This window comes from Sparus aurata, chromosome 8 (assembly GCF_900880675.1).
Source record: "Sparus aurata chromosome 8, fSpaAur1.1, whole genome shotgun sequence".
In the NCBI taxonomy this organism is placed as follows: Eukaryota; Metazoa; Chordata; class Actinopteri; order Spariformes; family Sparidae; genus Sparus; species Sparus aurata.
Genome location: NC_044194.1, coordinates 919,567 through 939,282, shown reverse-complemented (window position 1 = coordinate 939,282; position 19,716 = coordinate 919,567). Strand labels below are relative to the sequence as shown.

Here is a 19,716-nt window from a genome sequence, read left to right as displayed (position 1 = left end):
GTCTCTTCAGGTCTTTTCATTGACTTTGTGTGTAATCTAGACAATCTAGTAATTTGTCCTGGTGTTTGGTCTGAATGCCTCCGAAGTCTCTAAATAAATGTAATGACATGTAGAAGCTGAGATGTTTAAAGCAACATGATGTAACTTTTTGAGGTTAAAGCAGCAGCTTCAGAGTCGTGTTGATGGTCAGGTGTGTTGTAACAGGTGAACGGTGTCTCTGTCACTTGTAGGATCACAGCCTCACATACGTGTTCACTTCAACACGTAACACTGTGATGATGTCATGAGTTGTGTTTGTAGTCAGCACCTATATTACGTCTGACAAACTGTTACACACCTGGGATTTGTTTTTACTACAGTGGTGTTGCACTCAGAAACTGTGGGGGGCGCCAAATCACACAACATGAGAATTTCTCCATAATGTGTCTTTAACATGTTGAGATGTTCAGTGTGACTTGGTACAGTTTGTCTCTGACTGTCTGTCCACAGTCCAGCTGTTGTTCTGGGTCTTACCTCCACACTGGGGACAGGAGGAGTCTCCTGGTGAAGCAGACTGGTCCCAGTATGAGGTGATGCAGCGTCTGCAGAACCAGTGTCCACAGCTGGTAGAGACCGGATCCTTCAGGACGTCCTGACACCAAACACAGCAGGTGGGCTGCTTCTTCACAGAGACATGACTCCTCTTCCTCTCTCTGTGAACACATTTCTTTAGAACTACAATGATTTGATGATTGTTGTTAAAAACATCCAGATTTGGTCGACACTGTTGAGAAGCTCAGACGCTCACAGAGAAAAGTCAAAGTGTCGATACTTTTCATCTTGAATTCAGCATTTAGTGTGTCATGAAAATGATGTGTGAAGATTTTCTCTCTGTTTGTCACAGAGATTATTTTCTGCAGTAATCCAAAATCCAAGTCAAAAATCTGACAGGCTGTTTGTGGAGGGAGCCAGAGCGATGCTAACTTCAGGGTTAGCCTACAAACATACGTCATGGTTCCACCATCTATTTCATCCTGCTGAGATTTGTTAGTGTCCTCCAGGATCTGACTGAGTTCAGACATGTTAGTGTTCAGGAGACTTTCAAAGACTTTATGTTAGTGTTTCTTCAGTCCTGGAGCCTGATGTTACTCTACAGCAAAACATTACCAGCCAACACTGAATGAGTCGTCTCAGTGCTCTTACTTTGTGTCTGATGGTCCAGGTTCACTCCTGAAGAATGGAGGATCTTGTTTGGACCGGTCACTCTTCATAGATGGACAGATGGATCCTGGAGGTTCTGCTCGGTCCTCCTCTTCCTCCACACAAACACTCATCTTCTAGTCTGAGAGGTGAAACATGAACTGTGAGCTCAGAACACAAGAATCAGGAAACATGTTTGTACAACAGTGACACAGGAAGAGAGAACAGGAAGTAACACACTATCTGTCTCACACACACACACACACACATACACACACACACACACACACACACACACACACACACACACACACACACACACACCCCTCTGGGCTCCTGCTCTTTAGTTCCAGTAGTTTTAATGTGTATTATTCAGCCTATCAGGACTTTGTGTCCACAGAAGAATCAAAGTGTTGACTTTATTCTAACATGTGTTTCCTCTACAGTCCACAGAGACTAAACTGACTCACACTCTCACAGTAACATCACACACACCTTGTTTTAACACTCACCTGCCTCACACTTTAGTCTTCCTGCTCCGTCTTCTTCTGTCTGTTCTGCTCTCAAAGGAGGCGATGCTCCTCCCGTCTCCCCGTGTGTGTGTGTGTGTGTGTGTGTGTGTGTGTGTGTGTGTTGGTGATCAGAGAGCTGTGATCTCCTACTACAAGTGAATGCATCAGTGAGGACCCTACAAGCTGCTGTTAACTGCCTGCAGTTCATTCAGGAGCAGGTTTGTGGAGTAATGGAGTACATGTAACAGATTACATCATTAGGACACAGAAAAAGGTGACTGTGTTACGTTAAAGTTACAGAAAAAAGAATGTAATCAGATTACAGAGACAGCTAATTACTAACAGGATTACAATCTGAACATGAGATGCGACACTAATCTGTAATCTGTATGAAGCAGCAGCTGCAGGAGGATGAAGAGTCAGAAAAATAAAACATCAAAGCGTTAATGAGCCTCATTAATTAAGTTCCTACAGGAACTCTTTAAATAAGGTTCCTCCAGGAACCTCCTGTGAGTGAAAGGGGAGCTCCACCAGTGTGACACATTAAAGTGAGTTCACATCGTAGATTTATAGAAGAACTACACACCAGATGCAAAGATGGCGTCCGTTCCGACCAATGAGAATCTCTCTCCTGAAAACGTTTCCTGGCTTCTGTGTTTACTTCCTGGTTCTGCAGCTCACTGAAAATTAATATTCACAGTTTTTAAATCACTTTTTGCAGCTTGAGGGAAGTTTTACAAATATCAAACCTCCACAGACAAACAGCACAACAATATAAGATGTTAAAAACAGGTCGTAGTCCACATTCATATATAGAATTCACCCTGTCAGAATAATATAATTCTCTAAAGTGTAATTATTGACTTTCTACCACGTACTCTTTAATTCCTACATTTCATTCATTTGTTTCTGTAGTAATGAGCTTCCATACTCTTCTGATCAGTTCAATAGAAAAGCATTTTATTTTGTTCAGTCTGATATTTGAAGGTGAATAAAAAGTCCCTAAACTTTCTCTTCCAGTGAATATTACTGAAAAACCTTTTTACCGATGTGTTAAAGTTTCTCTGTGTTTTAGTGTGAGTGAGTTAGCTTTCTCTTATATCACCTGGTCTTCTTCAGCAGATGGACCTCTGCACCTGCAGCAGGATCAACAACAAACCCAAAACACCAATTAAAACTGTTTCAGAGTGATTTTCTGCCTTTAAAGAACCAGATTGTTGCTCACCATAAAACCATGTAAAGCTCCAGCAGAGCAGCTGAAAACGGGCCTGGACTCTGTGTGTTCTGGAGCCGTGATCAGACTAATGGTGGGTGAAATATATGTACTCTTGTTCAGTGTTCAGGATTTTGACACAGGATTACTCAAAAAGTACACTGTAAAAGTACTTTATATTATTCATGCGAGTAGTCTAGGAAGTATACTGTCATATACTGCAGAACTTAGTACTTCCTGACTACTATGAAGTACTTTTACTGTGTATTGTTTGAGTAATCCTGTGTCAAAATCCTTAACAGAGAAAAAGAATATGTATATTTCACCCAACTAAAAGATGTACTTTACATAAGTAGTAAAACATAATTATCATTGTTCTCTGGTAAGGATTTTGATAAAGTATTACTCAAAAAGTACACAGTAAAAGTACTTCATATTATTCATGCAAGTAGTCTGTGAAGTACTACTCTTGCCTAATCTCTATTCCACTGTATTGCACTATTTTCACCCCAGAAGCTCATCCCTGCCTCACCCGGCCCGGTTGACTACCTGTATGGTGAGGACTGCGGACTGTGCCGAGCCGGCACCATGTCATTGAATCCTCTTACTTATCTATTTATTTGCACTAAATTGTTCCGTTTTTGTTATGTGCGGTGTCCTTGAGTGCTTTGAAAAGCGCCTTCAAATAAAATGCATTATTATTATTATTATTACTAAGTTCAGCAGTATATGAATCTTGGACTGCTTATGGAGACAATGTTGTTTTTGTTTTATTCTCTCACATCGCCCTTTACTTTGAAACCCAGAAGGATAACTTCAGTTTACTACCGGGAATAATTACTGTAAAAGTATCGTATGTTTCATGGGTCTGATTGTGAGACTGCCTCAGAAGCAGTTTTGATGTGTGTTATGTTTAAGTATGAAGTTTGTATTAATACCTCATTACCTATGTAATGCTCCTCTAAATGGCTTTTATGAAACAAATACTTATTTATTTGTCTTATTTTTACGTCATTTGAACCAGAGACTCATGTTTAGATAGATAGAATTACTTTAATGATCCCAGACTGGGAAATTACTGTTTGTTTGTTGTTTAGCTCAGTTGGTAGAGCAGGCGCTCTGAATACTGAGGCTTTATCTTTGACCGAGTTTTGAATCCCACTCTGGTTCTCTTCTTCAACATGTGTCATGTACTTTGTTAGTCTGTTTTGTCAAAGGAGGCTAAAATAGAAATAAAACAATTATTAATAAAACCACACAGATAAAAAATTTCTAATAGGATTCAAAACTGTCACTTTTTTATTGATATTTAAATTCTTTGGTGTCATTATTTGTTATTATCGGTATAATAACGGAATGTAATCAAGTTACATTACTTTAGTAAGTAATTTGGCCACCTCAGCTCAAGTGTTATTCATTTCTGTTCTGTATTTTTGCCATAAAATGAATTAAATTAAATGTGAATGATGACTTCATGGGGGTGATGTCACAGAAAGGGGCGGGGCACATGTGCATATCATGTATATAGGAATCTATTTCTTACCTTTTTATAATATAGTTTATTTTGTACTATTATTATTGTTTATTGTTAAATTGAACTGCTCTCAGGCTGCTGCGACACACAGATATTCTGATTCTGAGTCAATAACGATCGAATTGCATGAGGAGGTCAGTGACATAATATTCTGATCAGGCATAAACAAGAAAATGTTTCTAATATTTTATCACATGATGTTTGTTGGTAAGTCACATGGTTCTTCTGACCTGACAGCGGCCTAAATTGCACTAACAAAGGAAAGTGCATTGACCCTTTTGTCCACTAGGTGGCGCCTGCTTGACACAGGCAGTAATGAGCTTCCATTCTCTTCTGATCAGTTCACGACGCTTCGTGTACTTCACTTCCCATGAGCACTAGCGCCATGTGTCACATGACTGTCCCCTCACGTCACATGCCAACATGGCGGCCGCTGTCTCCCCCGAACATTTCAACAACTTACAGCTTCTCCTGAAGGTAAAACTTGTATTTTAAACCCTCCGACTGTAAAGTTAAACTTTATTAGTAGGTTTTCTTCTCGTAGTTTAGTTAATGCAGCTGAACATTACAGAAGATTAGCCGTTAGCCTGCTAGCATCCGTGTTAGTGTCATCAGTTTGTTGAACCCGCTGCAGTGTATATATATAGTATATATAAAGGATGTGGTGTTATTGGAACTGATAAATGTGTTACAGGTATATTACAAGCTGTGTGTCTACACTGTGGAGGTGGAAGAAGTAATCAGATACGTTACTGCAGTAAAAGTACTCCACTACAAGTGAAAGTCTCCAGTTTAAAACCTGAAGTAAAACTCTGCTCGTGTTTTAAGCACAAGGCACTAAAATGCAGTTCAGTGATTAAATGTTATAATTATATTATAACTAAATGCTTGTGGATCAACATGACCTCTGCAGTCATGTGTATGTGCTGCTGTGCTGCTGTAGATGTTTTCACTGTGGAGTTCAGTAGAAGAAATTCAAACTGATAATTTTGATATTTACAATATTAATGAGGTGATGAAACACTGTAGCCGCTCAGAGGAGAGTCAGGTCCCAGAACTGTGTGTTCAGTCATGGAAACATCCAGAGAGTTTGTTTATTAGTTTGTTTGTGAGGAAAATCTTCTCTTCTCATTGACATACTCACCAAAACTACAGACTGCTCCTTTAAGGCTGAGCTCCTTTCAGCTCCTGTATGATCTGTTGGATAGTTTGATCTCAGCAGAGCATCGTGTGTGTGTAGCGAGGCAGGATTTCCCTTCATCCTTCAGTTTATCACAAACATTCAGCATCAACACGTCGTGTCTCTGTTCTGTCTCCCGAGGCTCCATCCAAAGACGCCGTGAGGGATGTTTGTGTTCAGAGTCACAGAGGTCCGAGTCGGCGTCTGGCAGAGACCACAGCAGCCACGCTCAGCATCCCTGCAGCCCAGGCTGCACAGGTAACACACACACACACACACGTCATCACAGGTTCCGCATTTATAAAACATTTTAAATCTAAGTAAATAATCATTTTAAGGCTGGGGAGCCTTTTATAAATCCCTAATCTAACCTCTGACATTACAAATGATGAAACACAGAAAGCTAAACTTTGTTCTGGCTTCAGCACCACACATCTGATTTAAATGTCATCACAGGTTCAGATGCTTGACTACAATAAAGTGATGAACTGTGTTTCTCCTCCAGCTGGTTCAGTCTCTCCACGTTCTGTCCCATCACGTCCTCTTCTACAACCTCAGCTCTCCGGAGCAGATCCTCGAGGTCTTCCCGGAGTCTTTCCACTCCAGTCTGAAGAACCTGATCACCAAGATCCTGCTGGAGAACAGGTCAGCCTCCCAGAACTCTCACTGGCACCGCCCGGTCCATTTCACTGGATGTCAGAGTCTTCAGACGACGAGTCAGCACAGACAGTCATCAGTTAGCCACAGAATGACTTTAAACTGCCACATGATAAATGATCTGATTATCATTTATTGATCAGATTATTCATCAACAATTTATTTTACAGGGTCAGAATTTCTGAGGACTTAATTTGACTCTAGTTAAAGCAACAATTAGTTTGGAGGTTAAAACATTTTAAATCAAAGTAAATAATCGTTTGTGGGCAGGTGGATACGGCTTTATGTTATTATTGTTATTATTATTACAAGATAATATATGAATCTTCATAATTCATCATATCCTGATATCTTTGTCCAAAAACACAAAATAGACAAAGAGATTCTGATCCGGGATCAGTCATGTGGATATAAAGACGAGAATCAGAACAAGTAGAACAGAACATCACTTCTCTGTAATGAGCTTCAGGACTAATCACCATATCAACTATTGATTATTCATCATGTTATTCTCTGTATGAGCTGAATTTTATATATTTCCAAAGTTTTCAGCTGAACACTTTATATAACTTTGCCTTAATTAATAACTGATGACAAAGTTCTTTCTAAAGGAAATATTCATAACTTACACGTGTAACATAAAACATTGATTGTTCTTCCTATTGGTCGGGTAACTATGATGTCACTACAGACTGTCATGACATCACGTGTCTCCTTCTGATGTGTTTCAGTCCAACATGGAGGACAGAAGCTGTCAGTAACCAGAGTGAGTCCAACATTCAGATTTCATCTTCATGGACCTCAGCTGTGTGTGTGTGTGTTAGGCTCTAAACTGTGTGTGTGTGTGTGTGTGTGTGTGTGTGTGTGTGTGTGTGTGTGTGTGTGTGTGTGTGTGTGTATAGTCTCCCTCCCTCAGCTGAAGGAGTTGGACTGGCGGGTCGACATGGTGACGGGCTCGGACTCTGTCAGTCGTATGTCCGTCCCGACCTGCCTGGTTCAGTTCAAGGTGAGTACTGACCCGAACCTCCGCCTCCATGTGCTGACGTCACAGTCATGTGACCTCCATTTACATCTACGATCGCATCAGAACCAACAGAACACAGATCATGAGGTTAAAGGAACAGTTCACCTCCTCCTGCTGATGGCAGTCAGGTGAAGTTTATATCAGCTGCCGTCAGCTTCATTCATCAGAAGATTAAAACAGTTGTTTTAGGCAAAAATAATCAATAATATCACGTCTAGTTTTTGGTTGGAAAGTAACACCTGTTCCCATGATGGATTACAAACCTTTGGAGGGATTATAATCTCAGACGATGGCTTGTTGTGACTGCAGGACACTTTGTAAGTAAATCCCTCCACAGTCTCCAGCTGCTTTAAGTGTTTAGGAAAACGGCTGCAGCGCCGTTTTGCTGTGAATCTTTTGTGGACTACAAAACTTTACCCGACTTTCATCAGCATCAGGTGAACTGTTCCTTTAAAGTCACAGTGAGAGATGTGTCTGGATCTCTGAACCAATCAGTGAGCTTGCAGTGGACTTCCTGTGGATCACCTGTTGCCTTCTGTGATCGCTGGTTGTTAATCCGGTACTGCAGCTGTAATCTGGTGTGATGTGTTTTCAGATGGAGGATCCGTCAGCAGGCGGCCAGTCGGTTTCCGCGGTGACGGTGGAGCTGGGCCGGGAGTCTCTGGACACCATACTGGACGGACTGGGACGCATCAGAGACCAGCTGTCTGTGGTCGCTGGGAAATAGAGACTGACATCAGACAGCTGATTGGCTTGTTGGTATAATGACATCACAGTGGACATTTGCTATGGACGGATCTGTTGTTTGGATGTTTGGATTGAAGCTGACATGAAGATGTTCATGTTGATTTAATGAAACAGATGATTGTTTCCTCCTGAAGGTTTGTAGGATTCATTAACTCTCAGCTGATTCACCAGCGAGGAGAAAAATCTGCAGATTCTGACTTTGATGACTGAATTTTCATTTCAGTCAGTGAAGTTGAAGCGAATACTTAACTTTTCTTTGTGTCTTAACTTTTCTTTTATAATTCATGTCTGTTCACATGTGAGGCTCATGTTGTTATTTTGACATTTTGTACATTAAATAACTGATCAGAAGAATAATTAAACTGCAGATAAACGCTTATAGATTATTCCCTTTTCATAACTGCAAATATGAAAATAAACTTGTCTCTGTAACAGCATTTAGTCGGTTATTAAAAGAACGAAGAAGAAAGAACGTGTCGTGGTCCACAGAACAGTTCTGGAGACAACAAAAACACCAACAAATGATTTTTAGTATTTGTCCGTTTATTAAGTGAATACAGTTCAATACTGTTGATCAAACACTGGGAAGGATTTTACAATCTGTAGAGTCGGTGTGGTTTGTCTGTTCTGGGCTCCTGTAGAAACATGGCGGTAAGACTTATCGATAAAACATTTAGAAAGTCTAGAAGAGCTGCATGATTAAATTATTTTATCCCCATTCAAGTTAGCCGGGTGCTAAACCAGAAGTTAGCCGACCCTGAATTCAGTCAATAATAATCATCATCAGATGAAAACACGAGTCATTGTTTCAGCTGATTATTCCCTCACAAAATCATTCAACTTTTAAAGTATTTAGCCGGAAAAAATCCTGCTGCTCCAAAACACATGAAGGTGCACTACAGCCTGCCTTTACCCAGGTGACACCAGATCCAGGTGTGTGCTTTGAGCTAACATTAGCCGCTACAGGAGTGTGTTTGATTGGTTGAGGGTCTGTGAGCTTCGTGCTGCTGAGTTAGCGGCTGAACGACAGCCAACAAACTTGGCTGGTGGCTGCTCGCTCGCTAACAGCTTTAGCAATACATCAGGGCCCGTATTCACAAAGACTTTACCTTAACGTTAGGAGGACTCCTAAATCAGACTAAAAGTTTTTATGTAGGAGTCGTTTCCTAAAAGCTGCTGAGAGCTACTTTTAGTTCTGAAAACAGTGAACTCCTGAACTAGAAGTAACTCTCTGTTGCTATGGATGACGTCATTTTATAAGGACGCACTTAGAAGCGGTGACAACGGTGATTGGTTGTTGAGTGACAGGGCAGCCCATTGAAAAGTCATTTAGGCTGCGCAACGCATGAAGGGAAAATAAGGAAGTTGCCTACAAGCCCATGACAAAGCCTATGAAAAGATATTGGATAAAGAAATGTATTTATGAGGAGAATTCAGTGCACACACACACACACAACCCTCCCAAAACAAAAACACTTCGGACAAAAATTACAAATTAGAAGATTGTGATTAAAAAAAAAAGGTGAATTGTCAATAAAAGTGGCATTTTGTGTGTTAATGGAATTAAACTTTTTCTGATTGACAAAGACGTCTTCGTCCTGAGAAGGTGCAATTATTTTAATATGCGTCCCATCAATGGCACTGCTGGCGATAGTGTAAAGGAAACCGGATAAACTGACGGATTATATGAGGTCTACAGATCGCGTTGATGGTTTGGTAGATAGAGCGGCTTCCTGATGGCTGTGATGTCCCTAAATTATCGGCGTTGCAGAGCTGCATTTTCCCCGTAGCCAAATACCGGAGTGTTGCCAAACATTTTAACCCTGGCTTTATTGGATTGTTTCAGTTGGTTGGGAACGTTATTGCGTCCCTCATCAACTCAACCACAACTTCAATTCCTTCGCGGTCCATCCGACACAGTTTATTCCCTGTCAGGTCTTAGCGAGTTAGGAGTCCTCTGGTCTACTTCTAAGGTCTCCCAGACTTAGCTGCTCCTTTCAGGCCTAAAATGTTTTGTGAATAACTCTTATTTTAAAAAATTAGGAGTAATAAGTTACAACTGACAGGCTCATTATTTTTACTACTTTTAGTCTTAAGATTCTTTGTGAATACGGGCCCTGACATCCAGTCCGACTCGTCTCAGTCAGTCTGGATGAAACACAGACGGCGTCCTGTCCGGTCTGTTCGTACCGGCTGAGACGGCTGGATGAGATCATCAGCCGCCTGGAGGTTTCCTTCTGTTTGTCAGTCAGATGATTTGTTGCTTGCCGTCGGGTGTTAACAGATTTTCTACACATTAACAAAAAAGGAACAATTTACCGACGCTGGCTTTAATATGATGTCACACAATCTGTCACACTGGACCTTTAAAACAGATTTGAAACTATGTGAACCTGCCAATCAGAGTTCAGTCCTCACCAATCACTCCAGCACTTTTACATTCTGAGCTACTTTATGCACTTTGTGTCCTTTTGTTTTACATAATGATCCAAACTGCCGTCCTGTCGCACTGACCACTGATTAATACCTCATACATCCTGACTCCCTTTGAAATGTTCTGAAAGCTCGCTTAATAGATGCCCGACATCAGATTTACACTTCATGATCATCTGATGAGACGTCATCACGTCATTCCTTCCGTTTTAGGTTCCCTGGATTAAAACGATTGAACCCGTCCGGTCGCGTGTCCTCAGGACGGAGGCAGGACTGTGATCCCGTCCATGTCCAGCTCCACCGAGTGAACGCTGAAGTCTCCCAGACCCTGAAAGAAACCCAGATGTCACCATGACGTCATGTTCTTCTCTGACGATGTGCTGACCAGACAGATTATTTACATCAGCGTGAAATCATTCTGCCTTCTTCTTCTTCTTCTTCTTCTTCTTCAGGACCTGAGTTGGCGTCCTGTCACTCTAACAGCGATCACCTCTGCAGCGATGTCGTCAGGTTACATTATTCTACACCAACACTTTGCACTGGTGTGTTTGGATCACCTGTCACACGTCACCGTCAGGTGTAAACTGTCTGGTTTCTTACCGGCGTGTTGTTGAGGACCTGCAGCACCGCCTGCTGCTGCTGAGGCTCCCGGGTCAGCAGGTAAAGGAAGCCCCCACCTCCAGCTCCGGCCATGCTCTGACCCAGGACCAGCGGCACCAGGGCCTCCATCATGGTCCTCACTGAGGCCGGCTCACATCCAGGAACCATCAGCTTCTTCTGCAGCCAGCACCGGTCCAGACACAGACCCAGTCTGGACAGAGAACCTGCAGAAGGACAGATTTCATCTTTTCACATCTTCTTTTGTGATCGTTGTGGTTTTTGGCGCAGGGCATTCTGGGAGATTTGGACATTCAGTTTGAGGAGATCCTGGTGGATTGTTCCTTTAACCTGGCTGAGAAGTATTTTCATCTTATGAGTCACTCTCTGCTACTTCATACTGAACTTCCACTGCAACACATTTATCTGATAACTGAAGTTAGATCCAGTGATCGATCAGCAATGGACGGGATTATTTTGTTATATTATTGTTATTATTATGTATCATTATAGTTATGTATTATTGATTTATATTGATTAAAGCTGATTCTTAACTCCTCCTCCACCTGCTCTGTGTGACTGTGAGCAGCTGTCTGTTAGAATAAACGTGTCATGGTGACGTCTCACCGTCTGAACAGGCGCTGGCACACTCCTCAGAGTTCGCCACCAGCTGATGGACGTTCTGGACAATCGACGGCAGACGGCTGTACCAGCTACGGAGCACATCCTGTAGACACAACCATCATCATCACCAGTGTTAACATTAATAAGAATGTATAAGGGTTAATAACCCCTTCTTTAATGACTTAGAGGGGCTGGTTAACATGTATCAGGACCTGACCAGGAGTGTTTTGCGTTGCTCTCAGACTGCAGAACAGTTTACCTCCGGTCCTAAACCCATCAGAACCCTCAAGCCCCGCCCCGCTGTGTTGTGACAGTGTTTATATCAAACCCACCCGGCTGAACTGCTCATTAGTTCAAAACGTATAAAATGTCGTGTGTCCAAACAGCTTCACACTCAACGCTGCACCTCCTCGTGTCATCAGTAACACACGGCAGGTTTGAAGAAAAACGACACCTGATTGGCTGCTGCGAGTTGAAGCTGTGCGTCTCTTATTGGAAAGGTCAAGATTCTCTGGGCTGCCGGCGACACACTGACCAAGTGTGAAGAAGATCTGATTCACTTCTTGAGATGTGAGTCGAACTGACAGACGCTTTACAGATCGATGACGTTTCTCTCAGAATAATCCACTTTTCTTCTAATGGATGTGAACTGTTTTAATCTGACAGACTCTACATGAACAGGAAGTGAGACTACAAGCAGACAGAAGGACGGACCTGCAGCAGGTTCCGAGCCAGGCGGGTCTTTCCGGTGTACACCAGCAGGAGGTGCTGCTCGAGAGAAACCAGGAAGTCTTTGGGAGGACTGAGCGGCTCCACCTCCACCCGCAGCGGCAGAGACGCTCTGGATCGACCCACGTTGACTCCACCCATCAGACCGCCCACCTGGTCCTGCCAGCCTCCACCTGGAAAAACAACAGTCCAATCAGAGAGCGGCAGCAAGCTGCGCTGTCTTCTTCTCTGATCTTTGACTCCAAACAGGAAGGAACACATTAAGAAAATAAGAGCATCCAGATCCAACATGACAACAACTTTAAACCTCAGAGAAGTTCTGAAGAAGTTGTGGTTGTGAATGCTTCCTGCTGAGAAGCTGAAGCCAAACTGAACCGGTGTCTTTAATTTATCTCGTCTGAAGAGAATGAAGCATTTAAAGTACGAAGAGATGTTACAGTGAGAATGAATCAAATACTCTGAATGGGACTGAAAAGTGACCAGTGTTTGAACTGCTACTGTGCAAAAAGTATAAATGTTGTAATAAAGTTAAACTGATGTGAGAAAGTCCTGATTTCTGTGAACGTTTCACAGTTTGAATGCAGTTTCTGTGAGAATGTCTGAAGGAGGGAGAAGAGCTGGAATATGAGTGGGTGTGAAGTGATTTCTCACTGACTGCCATTATAGCTGCGATGCAACAAAGCTTCAAAGAAAGTTGAATATTTTACAAAGTTTTAAAGTGATTTGAAAGATGAATACAACCTTGAATGAAGACAAATTGTGGAATATTTCAGAGTCTGAACTGAGTTTCTATCTGCAGGTGTGAACGACTACATGAGCTTTAAAAATGCTTAAAAAGTGTGAAAATGTGGGATTTTTTTAAACATTCATGACGTCAGTGAGCGAAACAAACGTGATTAATTCCCAACTGAGACAGATATGTTGGTGTCTGAATGAGTGAACAGTGAAGAAATAATAATACGATGAGAAATAAAGAACTAAACGAGACAACAGCACCTGTGGTGAGCATCTGCTCCAGGTAGAGGACAGCGTGGATCAGGGAGTCTGTGTCGTAGGTCTGACCGGTGCACCTGTAGACTGCAGCCAACAGCGCCCCCGCCAGGATACTGCTGGTACCTGCAGGACGAGACCTCATCACCCTCTGACCTCTGGACCAGCGAGTTCCTTTACACACTGTAATACTGCGTTACAAGTGAAGTGCTGCACTAAAAATGTTTATTTAATAAATACAATCAAACATTTGGTTTCTCACCCAGTCCAGATCCGGTTGGCAGCGCCGACCAGCTGTGGAGCTCGATCCCTCCTCCCCACCGCTGCATCAGCTGCTGCTGCAAAGGATTCTGGGAGGACAGAGACACCAGACCGCTGCACACACACACCGCCTTCAGCAGGGCTCCTGTAACACACAATACAGCCGAGCGTGTCGACACGCCGCCAGTTAAAGAACGTTTAATCCATTAAACACTGCTCATTTTATTCAGCTGCTGTGTTACCTGAGCTCTCAGAGTCACTTACTGCACGACCTCATCAACCCCAACACACACACACACACACACACACACACACACATCCACACACACACACGTATGTAAAGAATGCTTTTTCATTAATCTGTTCATTAATAAACAGAGTCCGTCTCCTACCAGGTGCGTGAGGCTGACTGTAGTCCTTCAGGTCATCCAGAGTGTCACACACCGTCTCCATGGAAACGCCACTGTCCCGCCCCCCGGTGTAGGAGACCAGCAGGAGGCGGGGCTCTCTGATGCGACGGGCCCGGGCACCAATGGGACGCTTCCCGTCGATCTTCACAGCGATGTTGGTCACAGAGCCGCCGTGCTCGAAGGCGATGGGCGGAGTGTCGCTCCACCCGCCTGAAACACAGACGTGATGCTGCTGTGATCTGAAGCTTCACACACACACAAACGTGTCTCATGATTTTATCTTATAAAATATAAACACTCAAGTAAAGTAACTCAAAACTACACTTCAGTAAAGTTTCTCTCCACTACTGATTTTCACTGGACTCACCTGCCAGGTCGATTCTGGCCGGACACTCCACTTCCTGCCACTCCTCAAGGGGCGGGACCTCACCCTGGCCAATGGAGATGAACCTCTGTGATGACATCATAACCCGTCGTAGGAGCACCTGGCCGGCGCCCTCATAGTGCCGAGCCGCCCGGACCAGCAGGTCGGGCCTGAAGGAGACACAGAGACGGAACACAAACAGAGTCGGTATTAAACCTGTCAACAGTCTTACAGACTTTCTGAGCTGCGATATCACAGAATCAGAATCAAGGCAGTTAGAAGCCGTCGGATCAGTTCCAGTGGTACATTCACAGGAAACTGAGAGTGAGGCTCACCTGCTCAGCCAATGGGCTCTCTGCAAAGCCAGGGCTTGGACTCCGCCCCTCAGGTCGCCCTCCCCCAGTAAGGAGTAGGCGGAGCTCCAGGCCTCGTTGGCGGCCGGTCCGCTCCTCAGCCCTCCCCTCCCCCCCGCCATGCACACCAACACGTCAGCGATGCAGGACAGACAGCGAGCGGCCAGGCCCATCGCTGCACTTGGCTCCGCCCCCTGCTCTGGACTTCCTGCTGCGACTGAAACAAGACGACAAACAGGATGTTTACTGAACAAACAGGAAATGATGAATGTGAATGGACTTTAGTAACAGATCTGAGTCCTCGTGTCAACACGGCTCAGACTCACTGCTGTCCAGTGTCTCCAGCAGCGCCCCCTGCTGGCCTCCCAGCACCGCTGCCCTGAAGCAAGGCAGCAGGCAGACGTCCGAGCGACTCCTCAGGGCGTCGATCACTCCCCTCCTCCCTGCCAGGAACAGTAACTCCTCCCTCCACTGTAGCTCCGCCTCCTGGTGTGTGAGTGACATCACCTCCTTCAGAGAAAGCCTCCACACCTTCCTCCATCTCTGCAGGCAGCCGCCTCCCCCCAGCAGCCAGCCGACACCTCCCTGCAGACCCACAGCTCCTTCTCTGGGGTCGAGCACGGGGAAGAGACGGGCCTCCAGGAGGGAGCGCCGTTCTCCTGGGACCCACAAGTCCTCCGGCCTGAGAGGAGGAGGAGGAGGAGGAGGAGGAGGAGAGATTAGATAACAGATAATATTTAAAGGCTGTCGGATAAACATCAACACCAAATGTCACAGATCAAAATCTACAATCATTTACTGGATTCCTGTTCTGCTGTAGAAGAGGCTCCAACTCTGGTTGAGGAAGGAGGCGCCGCCATCATCAGAGGAGACCTGAGAGGAAGAGGAAGGAGGAGGAAGAGGAAGAGGAAGGAGGAGGAAGAGGAAGAGGAAGAGGAAGCACAGACAGAAGGTTTATGTCTCAGTTTTCTGGTTTGAGACTTGAGGCGATATGATTTCTCTCTGTATTTTGCTGTGAGGTGAATTATTTCTGTTTTTATCTCCCGCTCGACTTCGTGTTGTGACGAGCTGTAAAAAGTTAAAGGATGCAGTCGGCAGCTCAGCTTTGCTCACAGATGAAAACCGTGAGATGAGTGTGAAAGCTCTGGAGAGAAAAAACCTCGAGTTACATATTTTGTACCTCCAGGTCGTCCTGCGCTCCCGTCACCGTGTAAACGTTCAGCTTCAGCTCCCGAAGCTCGATGCGGTGTCCCTGGATGATGATGTTATTGGCCAACTCCAGCTGCCTGATGCACTGTGATGTCATCAACTCAAGACCCGACAGTAAACAACCTGTTGGGACTTTGAGAGGACCCTGGTGGAGAGGTCAAAGGTCACAATCAGGGTGCAATATAGAGCAATATTATTTTTAGTGCACTCATTGACTCAACAGCAGCATTGAGCTCCTGACCTGCAGGTGGCAGTGCTGCACGACCGCCCCGCTCGCCACGGAAACGTCTCCCTCCAGAACGCTGTTGATGACTCGAGCTCGTCCGGTCACCTCGCTCTCTCTCTGAGGGAAGACAGGAAGCGGGAGGCGTTAGCGAAGCAGCTGTGAGACGTTTTAAAGACGACACGTGCTGAGGAACAGGAAGTGTCACCTGGATGTGAGACAGAGTGTTTCTGTCCGGCCAATCACAGCTCAGCCGATCCACATGTTGCTTTCCAGACAGAGTCAAGTAGTCGTAACGACCGCCAGGGACGTACGCTGTCAGAGCGAAGAGAGAACCAATGAGACGAGGTCAAAGTCACTCAGCAGCTGAACACACCGTTTACACTGATGTCACCATTTACACTCCATTTATGAAAGAAGAAACATGTTATTGATCTAAACATGTCACATGTTACAAAGACACTAAACAGTAACAATATAGGCTCCTTCTTTGTCCCCGTGGAGAAAGTCCCCAGACTCCCTTAACAAATGTGTCAGTTTAGTGAGTTGTTGAGTTGGAGACACTTTATAAACTCTGTGAAACTCTGTCTCTGACTCATTCTGCATTATTTGGACCTTCTTGTTCATTCAGCAAATGTTCTACATGAACTTCTTTCTGTCTGAGTAGAAACATGGAGTCTGTGTGTCTCAGTGATGGACGGTTTGTTTCATACAGAGCAGGAAGTGACATCACATCACTGACTGAGAGCTGAACACTGATTGGCTGACAGCAGAAACACCGACCCAGTGTGAGCGGAGTTCCTCTCAGGATCTTCCACAGCTCCGTCCTGCCGCTCCTCACTGACGCCCCCTGTGGGCCGCTAGCAGAACTGCAGCCTGCTCGCTCCTCCATCACAAACTGATCCTGAGTCAGATCTGAGCAGAGACATTTCAGCACGTCCAGGAACAAAGAGATCTGTTGAGGATGAAGCCATGAAAGAATCCGATCAGCTGTGCGACAGGATTTTACCCAACTACAGTTTATTACTGAGCAGTGTGCTGATATATGTCGTCTTCTGTGTGTGTTAACATGTTGTGCCATGTTTTATAAAAGGTTCGGATCATAACACACGTTCTCAAACATCTGAGTTTAATCTTTAACAAACTGTACGTGAAACCTGAACAATAACCTGTGAACTAAATGTAGTCGAGTAAAAAACTTCACATTATTTCCTCTGAAATATCACAAGCAGAATGTGAAACACTTGAGTTGAGTACATGTACCTCAGGACATTAACACCTGAGTGAACCTGGTTACTTTCCATCATTATGTGAATACAAGACAGACAGTTACCTGGAGGGGCGGAGCTCCAGAGTCCAGGCCCAGGTAGGTGCAGCCGTCCAGAGGAGGAGTGACGTGAGTCTGCAGCAACTTCTCTGAAACAGACGTGCTGAAGAACACTGGACCAGACACCTGCAGACAGACAGACAGGCAGAGAGACAGGCAGACAGGTTACATCAGTGTTCTGGAGTATTAATTCTTAATGCCATAATAAGTGTTATTATAGTTACAGTGGGGCAAAAAAGTATTTAGTCAGCCACCAATTGTGCAAGTTCTCCCACTTAAAAAGATGAGAGAGGCTTGTAATTTTCATCATAGGTACACTTCAACTATGAGAGACAGAATGAGAAAAAAAATAAATAAATCCAGAAAATCACATTGTCTGATTTTTAAAGAATTTATTTGCAAATTATGGTGGAAAATAAGTATTTGGTCAATAACAAAAGTTCATCTCAATACTTTGTTATATACCCTTTGTTGGCAATGACAGAGGTCAAACGTTTTCTGTAAGTCTTCACAAGTTTTTCACACGCCGTTTCTGGTATTTTGGCCCGTTCCTCCCTGCAGATCTCCTCTAGAGCAGTGATGTTTTGGGGCTGTCGCTGGGCAACACGGACTTTCAACTCCCTCCAGAGATTTTCTATGGGGTTGAGATCTGGAGACTGGCTCGGCCACTCCAGGACCTTGAAATGCTTCTTACGAAGCCACTCCTTCGTTACCCGGGCGGTGTGTTTGGGATCATTGTCATGCTGAAAGACCCAGCCACGTTTCATCTTCAATGCCCTTGCTGATGGAAGGAGGTTTTCACTCATAATCTCACGATACATGGTCCCATTCATTCTTCTCCTTTACACGGATCAGTCGTCCTGGTCCCTTTGCAGAAAAATCAGCCCCAAAGCATGATGTTTCCACCCCCATGCTTCACAGTAGGTATGGTGTTCTTTGGATGCAACTCAGCATTCTTTCTCCTCCAAACATGACAAGTTGAGTTTTTACCAAAAAGTTCTATTTTGGTTTCATCTGACCATATGACATTCTCCCAATCCTCCTCTGGATCATCCAAATGCTCTCTAGCAAACTTCAGACGGGCCTGGACATGTACTGGCTTAAGCAGGGGGACACGTCTGGCACTGCAGGATTTGAGTCCCTGACGGCGTAGTGTGTTACTGATGGTAGCCTTTGTTACTTTGGTCCCAGCTCTCTGCAGGTCATTCACTAGGTCTTCTTGTGATCATTTTGACCCCCAGGGTGAGATCTTGTGTGGAGCCCCAGATCGAGGGAGATTATCAGTGGTCTTGTATGTCTTCCATTTTCTAATAATTGCTCCCACAGTTGATTTCTTCACACCAAGCTGCTTACCTATTGCAGATTCAGTCTTCCCAGCCTGGTGCAGGTCTACATTGTTGTTTCTGGTGTCCTTTGACAGCTCTCTGGTCTTGGCCATAGTGGAGTTTGGAGTGTGACTGTTCAAGGTTGTGGACAGGTGTCTTTTATACTGATAACGAGTTTAAACAGGTGCCATTAATACAGGTAACGAGCGGAGGACAGAGGAGCCTCTTAAAGAAGTTACAGGTCTGTGAGAGCCAGAAATCTTGCTTGTTTGTAGGTGACCAAATACTTATTTTACAGAGGAATTTACCAATTAATTCATTAAAAATCCTACAATGTGATTTCCTGGATTCTTTCCCGCCATTCTGTCTCTCATAGTTGAAGTGTACCTATGATGAAAATTACAGGCCTCTCTCATCTTTTTAAGTGGGAGAACTTTCACAATTGGTGGCTGACTAAATACTTTTTTGCCCCACTGTATGTTGTGTATATGAAGTATTTATTCTGCAGGTTTCTGAATCTTCTTGTCATTTCAGAGATGTTTCCAACAGGACAAGAATGAAATGCTGCAGCAGAACTGAACGCTGACGGGCCTCCAACAGTCTGCTGGTTCTGACTGACTGAGATTCAACCTCAATAAAGGCGAGACAAGAAAACAACTTCACGCTTTGATTGTTTTGATTGAGGGGAGATGAACCGGTCGAACAGGAAATCAGGACGTTTGTTTGAGTCACACTCAATAACAGGATTCAGACTTCAGGACAGAGAGTTATTTTATATCACATAGATCGTCTTTGTTTGTGCCGCCTTCATTGACTTGCTGTGCT

General features: G+C 44.1%; 3 protein-coding genes across 3 annotated transcripts in view; 1 reads left to right on the top strand and 2 right to left on the bottom strand.

Annotated features, from left to right (window-relative positions):
- LOC115586540 (NACHT, LRR and PYD domains-containing protein 12-like) overlaps positions 1 to 1,740 on the bottom strand; it is an 83,272-nt gene extending 81,532 nt beyond the window's left edge. Inside the window, exons 1-3 of the mRNA XM_030425683.1 lie at positions 1,692 to 1,740; positions 1,183 to 1,321; positions 520 to 677 (exon numbers count right to left, since the gene is read on the bottom strand). Of these exons, the coding sequence (XP_030281543.1) occupies positions 520 to 677; positions 1,183 to 1,313 (289 nt within the window). The 5' untranslated portion in view covers positions 1,314 to 1,321; positions 1,692 to 1,740. The remainder of the gene's footprint in view (positions 1 to 519; positions 678 to 1,182; positions 1,322 to 1,691) is intronic.
- A 3,060-nt stretch (positions 1,741 to 4,800) lies between these two features.
- commd9 (COMM domain containing 9) lies at positions 4,801 to 8,483 on the top strand. The gene is made up of 6 exons (XM_030426360.1): positions 4,801 to 4,915; positions 5,760 to 5,876; positions 6,124 to 6,263; positions 7,007 to 7,041; positions 7,178 to 7,281; positions 7,895 to 8,483. Exons 1-6 carry the CDS (start codon positions 4,862 to 4,864, stop codon positions 8,024 to 8,026), a joined length of 582 nt encoding a protein of 193 aa, XP_030282220.1. The 5' UTR covers positions 4,801 to 4,861; the 3' UTR covers positions 8,027 to 8,483.
- An 85-nt stretch (positions 8,484 to 8,568) lies between these two features.
- The window catches only part of fcsk (fucose kinase), a 14,321-nt gene continuing 3,173 nt past the window's right edge, over positions 8,569 to 19,716 (bottom strand). The window contains exons 8-23 of the mRNA XM_030426359.1: positions 17,573 to 17,692; positions 17,023 to 17,194; positions 16,448 to 16,554; positions 16,258 to 16,359; positions 15,988 to 16,161; positions 15,607 to 15,680; positions 15,134 to 15,489; positions 14,790 to 15,024; positions 14,458 to 14,624; positions 14,073 to 14,300; positions 13,682 to 13,825; positions 13,426 to 13,545; positions 12,415 to 12,602; positions 11,704 to 11,803; positions 11,080 to 11,303; positions 8,569 to 10,807 (exon numbers count right to left, since the gene is read on the bottom strand). Of these exons, the coding sequence (XP_030282219.1) occupies positions 10,736 to 10,807; positions 11,080 to 11,303; positions 11,704 to 11,803; positions 12,415 to 12,602; positions 13,426 to 13,545; positions 13,682 to 13,825; positions 14,073 to 14,300; positions 14,458 to 14,624; positions 14,790 to 15,024; positions 15,134 to 15,489; positions 15,607 to 15,680; positions 15,988 to 16,161; positions 16,258 to 16,359; positions 16,448 to 16,554; positions 17,023 to 17,194; positions 17,573 to 17,692 (2,583 nt within the window). The 3' untranslated portion in view covers positions 8,569 to 10,735. The remainder of the gene's footprint in view (positions 10,808 to 11,079; positions 11,304 to 11,703; positions 11,804 to 12,414; positions 12,603 to 13,425; positions 13,546 to 13,681; positions 13,826 to 14,072; positions 14,301 to 14,457; positions 14,625 to 14,789; positions 15,025 to 15,133; positions 15,490 to 15,606; positions 15,681 to 15,987; positions 16,162 to 16,257; positions 16,360 to 16,447; positions 16,555 to 17,022; positions 17,195 to 17,572; positions 17,693 to 19,716) is intronic.

Coding starts and splice junctions, on each gene's coding strand:
- commd9 (XM_030426360.1), top strand. CDS start 4,862: ATGGCGGCCGCTGTCTCCCCCGAACATTTCAACAACTTACAGCTTCTC. Junction 4,916..5,759: donor ACTTACAGCTTCTCCTGAAG/GTAAAACTTGTA, acceptor CTGTCTCCCGAG/GCTCCATCCAAAGACGCCGT. Junction 6,264..7,006: donor AAGATCCTGCTGGAGAACAG/GTCAGCCTCCCA, acceptor GATGTGTTTCAG/TCCAACATGGAGGACAGAAG.